Source organism: Myotis brandtii, unplaced genomic scaffold, assembly GCF_000412655.1.
Source record: "Myotis brandtii unplaced genomic scaffold, ASM41265v1 scaffold520, whole genome shotgun sequence".
Classification (NCBI taxonomy): Eukaryota; Metazoa; Chordata; class Mammalia; order Chiroptera; family Vespertilionidae; genus Myotis; species Myotis brandtii.
Window position 1 is genome coordinate 3,104,374 of NW_005369827.1, and position 6,503 is coordinate 3,110,876.

Below are 6,503 nucleotides of genomic sequence, written 5' to 3' on the forward strand. Positions count from 1 at the left end.
TGTAAATAGTGCTCTCCCTGACCTCCAATTACTTTTATTTTCTGTAGCATTGGTTGCAATTGCCATAATTTCCCATGCGCATTATTTCAGCTGCAGGTGTGAGACAGAGTGGATGTGTTCTAAGGCCTTGCTGTGAAAAGCTGAGCCTGACAGCTCCGGGAGCATGGAGTCCTGGTCACACACAGGACAGACGGGACAGCAGCAATGCAAACGACCTCACGGTGTGATTTACCGAAAACTTGAGAAGAGGGCTGCTCTCACAGTGATTTTTTGGTCTCATCAAGAAGTCTCTACCTCAGATGTGGCTAGATCCCTGCAGATAAAATGCAACTGGTCAAAGGTAAGCAAGTGGGTGCTTTCCAAGGGGCTGGGTCCTGCTATAGTGGAGCAAGACAACAGACAACCAGAGTGCCGGGCACCCCTGTCTCCCTCTCCCTCTGTGAGCCTGTGGCTACGGTTTCGGGAGGAACCAAGCAGAGCTAGTCCGGGCCTCCCTGGAAGATCGGTAAGCTCCACCAGGTCCTGGTATATCTGATATGGCCAACACCTTGCCAGGAGAGTTATCACTGAGTTTCTTGAGAATAACACCACTATGAACCTAAAAATGTGTGTACATAAGTTACTAAATATTTAAATAACATGTCAGTTGTTCTCTCTGTGTTCTCTTCCACCGGAGCACACTCCTCAATTGCCTTTGTGGGTTTCTCCATCCCCCATTAACTGACACTCACCTCAGGGCTTGGCAATTACCCCTGGAGGATGAGGATTCCAGACCTTTCCTGAGCTCCCCATTCCTCCCTCTGCCTTCTGAACCCTCTTCTTGGATGTTCCATCAGTATCTTAAACGCACTACGTGGGGGAAGAAAACACCTCATTATTGTCTTCCCAAACCCACTGCCCTTTGTCTTCACTGTGTGTGTAAGTTTTTCAGTATACAGGGTATTCAATACTTTAAAAAAAGAATGACTTACGTACGTTATAAAACATAATTTTTTATTTCTTTTAAAAATAGTTTTTATATATATTAGAGAGAGAGGAGAAGAGAGAGGGAGAGAGAGATGGAAACATCAATCGGCTGCCTCTTGCACGCCCTCTACTAGGGATGGAGCCCGAAACCTGGGCATGTGCCCTGACCTGTGACCTCCTGGTTTGTGGGTCAATGCTCAACCACTGGGCCACACTGGCTGGGCTCTAAAGCATGATTTTAAAATAGTATTTCAGGCAGCCTTCACTTAACTTAGGCATGAGCACATTAAGCAATATTATTGCATCTGTGCAGAACTTCACTGTCCCAACTTCCTGGCTCCTTCTCATAGTGTATTCATTTCCTGTTGCTGCTGTATCAGAGACCATGAATTTAGCAGCTTAAAGCAACATGAATATATTACCTAATGGTTGTGGAGATCAGAAGTGTCCAGTGGGTCATCGGGCTGCATTCCTTCTGGGGCTCCCGGGGAAAGTTGTCCGCTTGCCATTTTAGCTCGTAGAGGCCGCCTGCATCCTTGCTCATTACCCTGTCCTCCACCTTTTCTCACTGCAGCTCACTCAAGACTTCTGCTTGTGGTTACTGCTAAAGCTTTCTTTTCTTCACCTTGAAAATTTCCCCAGTAATGCATGATCCCAGTAATTCACAGAAAACTGTCTCATGTGACCTACCTGTTTCATACTGGAGGACCATGAAGAGCATTTAGCACACCATGGAGGACATGGATTTGTATCTGGACATGGATTTTCCTATGGCCTGGCTGTTATCCTAGATATACTTTGAAATATATCCCTCAGCTGGGCCTAAGTAATTTCTCTTGGGGTCCCAAGAACTACCTACCCAGTCTATTTCTCTGACTCCATACCTTCTAATGTATCCTCTACAGCATCACTGGGCTTAGAGACTAGAGGGGCCTTTTAAAAATGTAAATATCATTGTGCCATTTTCCTGATAAACACCACTTATTAGCTTCCCATCACACTCTGAATAAAATTAAAATTCCTTAGCATGGTATACACAGGTCTCCATCCCTCTCTCTCGCTTCTCAGGTGCCCTACACACCCCTAGCTCCAGTATTGCCAACATCCTGGCCTTTCACAGAATGTTCTCTGCCCTCTTCCAGGACGGAATGATTTCTGACAGCTATGCTATCAGATCCCCTTGCTTGGAAGTGCATTTATTCTTCTTCCTCAGTAAAGAGTTGGCTCCAGGGGCCAATCCTTTTTAAACCCGTAATATTTAGTGAGAGCTGAATGTTACACAAGTGTGAATGAAAGAAGAAGTCTACAAAGTCAATTTTAATATCCTACATAACTAGTCTATTACTAAATCTTTTTAACTGCAGAAAAAAATCTCCAAACATGAAAGCTTAATGCACTTGTGACCCTTGAAATCGGAGCTTTTTAATAAAAAAGATGAAACTTTGGAATGACACTCCCTCCAACACTAACACATTTAGACTGTCAGCCAGGCTAAGGTGTGTGCAATGTTCATTGTGAAGGGGCTGATTAAGATGCCTGATTCTTTAGCTAATTGCAAGTCTTCCAGGTGACTCAAGACCTGTGTAGGGCCTGGACTCTCCAGGTAGAAACTATTAAGTTTATTAAATTTCAAATTGTGTTAGTGAATTGAGTAAAAACAAAAAAGATTATTTATTAAGAAAAAGAAATCAACTTGAATTTTTGTATCATATAATAAAACAACCAATTGATTAATCAAATCTTTCCCTGTTGTTCTCACTGTGTAGCAGTCTCACAGGGAATGAGTAGACCACCCAGGGGATGGATTTAGACTCTGGAGGTGGTGAGAACATGAGTGCGGAGCTGATACATTTGGCTGTGTGGTCTTGGGCAAGTTACTTATATTCTGAGTCTTCTCATAGGATCCCTATGGCCATTAAACAAGGTAACACATGGCAAACACCTACCATAGTACGTAACAGAAAGTAGGAACCTACAAACAATTCTGAAAGACCTTCCAGACCCATGAGTGTAATATAAAAATAACTGTCACTTTGTGACCTTTCAGGGTATAAAAATATTCAGGGTATTTTTTTTCAACCTATAAGAATAACTTTATGAAAATAAGTCAATGTTCCATTTATTTAAAAAAGTGATCATTGAGTTACCTTTAATGAATCAAAAACCCTAATGTTCACTAATTATCACCATTTTATATGAAGTTTTCTTAAACAGTGTTTCTTGTGTGAATAACTTATTTTTCCTTCTTATAATGAAACCGCTGAGGTCTAGCAATACCATCAAGATGTTAGAATATTTTCATTCAATTAACTTAAATTATGTAATGTGAAAATGACTGCCGGCCAGGAGGCTGATGGCCAGTGTCATTCTGGTGGGAAATTATATTTCACACGTCGGTTTATTTAGTTAGAATTTTCTTGGGGTAATAAAAATAGTGTTATATAGAAATCAGTTGCATCTAACCTCACACAAACTGCCATAAATGAGTCTTGCAAATTCTACACTGACTGACGGTGCAGCGCTCCCAGAAGGCACCTTTACCGTAAAATGGGGCTGGATCAAACCTGCTCCCAGTGAGTTGTGCATAGCTGAAATGCTCCAGATAACGGATTTCAAATAACAGAACAGTGAACATTTCAACTATTTGGATTGGAACATTTTCTGATTGTATAATGCACTTATTTTTTCCTTCAACGGATTTTATGTGGATTAGGATGCAAACTTTTGTTAATGACTCGTGATAAGGAATCCAATCCAGGTCTTAGGATTTGAATTATTCCCTCCATGTTACTCCTGGGTTCGCTTTCCTCCGTCTAAATTTGCCGACAGCACAAGACATGGTACTTTCAATGACCTGTCACAGGACATTGTTCTGGCAGGAATACTGTCCAGATCAGCAAAGATGGAGGTCTTGGCAGAGACCCCAGCACCACCACCTCCTCCTCCGGCCATTCATGCAGAGTCCGCCAGGATCTGGCCTCTGCCATCCCGTGTGCAACCGGGAGAGGAGCTCAGGGGACTGGTGAGGCGGGGGTCAAAACCATGGCCCGTGTCGTCAAAGTTTTTGTGGGCCAGTTGACGCCGTTTGGAAAATCTGGAAGGATGTCGCTCAAAACGTCCAGGTCACATACTGATTGTTCAGTGCAGATGTGAGACAGTGTGTGTCCTCTCGGTGCCAATAGAAGGGAGGGGCCGGTGATAAAGTCAGTAAGTTAAAACTGGACTTGCTTGCTGCCATTGCTATATTAACTTGCATCACGAATGGGAGGAGAGAGGAAATTAAAATATCTAAATTTATAACAGGGGTCTAGGGCAGGGATTGGCAACCTGTGACTTGCAAGCCAAATCTAGCCCACTCCCTGTTTACATGGCCCAAAATTACGAATGGTGGTTATGTTTTCAGATAATTGAAAAGAAATCATAGGAAGAATGTTTTGTGACAAGGGAAAATTGCATGAAATTTAAATTTCAGTGTCCATAAATAAAGTTTTATTGGAACACAGCCATGTCCATTCATTTACATTCATCCATGGCTGTTTTTGTGCTGTAACACCAGTTGAGTAGTAATGACAGAGACCATATGGCACACAAAGCCCAAAATATTTACTACCTGGTTTACTTATAGAAAAAAAATTGCTGACCACTGGTCTAGAAGAATAAATTTTCTTTGTCTTTGCCTTGAAATTACTTTTTTTTTAGACTGAGCATGGGAAAGTAAGGCTCTTTCTGTGCTTATAAAAGCCCACCCACTCTTATAAATAATGGTGAGGAATTATTCCCAAATCTCATGGTGGAAATACCAACAATGTATGTGTATGTGTGTTTATGTCTACAGACACTAAGTATTTAAAATACTTAAATGTATTTCAAGCTGACCACCACATGTGATGATAATTATGAACATAAATTTTCCTTGGGGGTCTAGGGCAGGGATTGGCAAACTGTGGCTTGCAAGCCAAATCTAGCCCACTCCCTGTTTTACATGACCCAAAATTACGAATGGTGGTTATGTTTTCAGATAATTGAAAAGAAATCATAGGAAGAATGTTTTATGACAAGGGAAAATTGCATGAAATTTAAATTTCAGTGTCCATAAATAAAGTTTTATTGGAACACAGCCATGTCCATTCATTTACATTCATCCATGGCTGTTTTTTGTGCTATAACACCAGTTGAGTAGTAATGACAGAGACCATATGGCACACAAAGCCCAAAATATTTACTACCTGGTTTACTTATAGAAAAAAAATTGCTGACCACTGGTCTAGAAGAATAAATTTTCTTTGTCTTCTGCCTTGAAATTACTTTTTTTTAAGACTGAGCATGGGAAAGTAAGGCTCTTTCTGTGCTTATAAAAGCCCACCCACTCTTATAAATAATGGTGAGGAATTATTCCCAAATCTCATGGTGGAAATACCAACAATGTATGTGTATGTGTGTTTATGTCTACAGACACTAAGTATTTAAAATACTTAAATGTATTTCAAGCTGACCACCACATGTGATGATAATTATGAACATAAATTTTCCTTGTAAAAGGATAATATTTATGAAATTATGTCAATAACTTAAACAACACATCTCATTTTTTGTAACCTTCCCCTTAGCCAGCCAAACGCATCCATTTACATAATCGTGTTCAGAATTTGTTAAAATAGGAAAGAAAGAGAAAGAAAAGGTAAATGTCCAGGTATAGATGACCAATAGGGGATTTTTTAAGTGCATAGGGAGACAAGGGTCTTGAGAATCTGAGGATTTTCTAAATTCTTTAAGTTCTTCTTGATTTAGGAGCCATGCCTATGTGACTTCAGGCTTATGATAAGCCATTGGTAGAAAGAACCCGTGAGTGATGTTAAGAAAGTCCCTGATCCCTGGGAAAAGGGAAAGCATGCCCACTCTGCCCCCCCATGGAGAATGGGTAACAGAGGGGTACACATTTAAGAAGCAATAGTGAGACAAGTGTGTTCTGGTTACTCCTTACCAAGCTCAAGTCCCAGAGGGAGTGAGGAGATGGGAGAGTGTCAGGAAATCCAGGATAAAATCAAAAGCAGAGTGGTCCCTGGCCGGTGTGGCTCAGTTGGCTGGAGCATCCTCCCATACACAGAAGGGTCTCAGGTTTATTCCCGGTCAGGGCACATACCTAGTTTTGGGTTTAATCTCTGGCCAGGGCACTGGTGCCAGGAAACTGATCAATGTTTCACTCTCACATCGATGTTTATCTCTTTCTCCCTTCCTCTCTCTCTAAAATAAACAAAAAAGCATGTCCTATGTGAAGATTAAAAAAAAAAAGCAGACTGGGGTTTGCTCCTTGCTCTATATGGGACTGTTGGGCGGAGACAGCCACAGTGTGTGACCATGCTCCAATGTGAGGAAGCCAGTTAAAATGACAGTAAGGGGTGGACAGGCCTCTATCCTATATAATAAAAGGGTAATATGCAAATTGACCCTAACAGCAGAATGACTGGGAATGACTGGTCACTATGACACACACTGACCACCAGGGGGCAGATGCTCTGCTCAGCCACAAGCCAGGCTGA

General features: G+C 41.4%; 1 protein-coding gene across 1 annotated transcript in view; it reads left to right on the forward strand.

Moving 5' to 3' along the window:
• Window positions 1–281: 281 nt before the first annotated feature.
• SHISA3 (shisa family member 3) overlaps window positions 282–6,503 on the forward strand; it is a 37,864-nt gene continuing 31,642 nt past the window's right edge. The window contains exon 1 of the mRNA XM_005877480.2: window positions 282–340. Within this exon, the coding sequence (XP_005877542.1) occupies window positions 325–340 (16 nt within the window). The 5' untranslated portion in view covers window positions 282–324. The remainder of the gene's footprint in view (window positions 341–6,503) is intronic.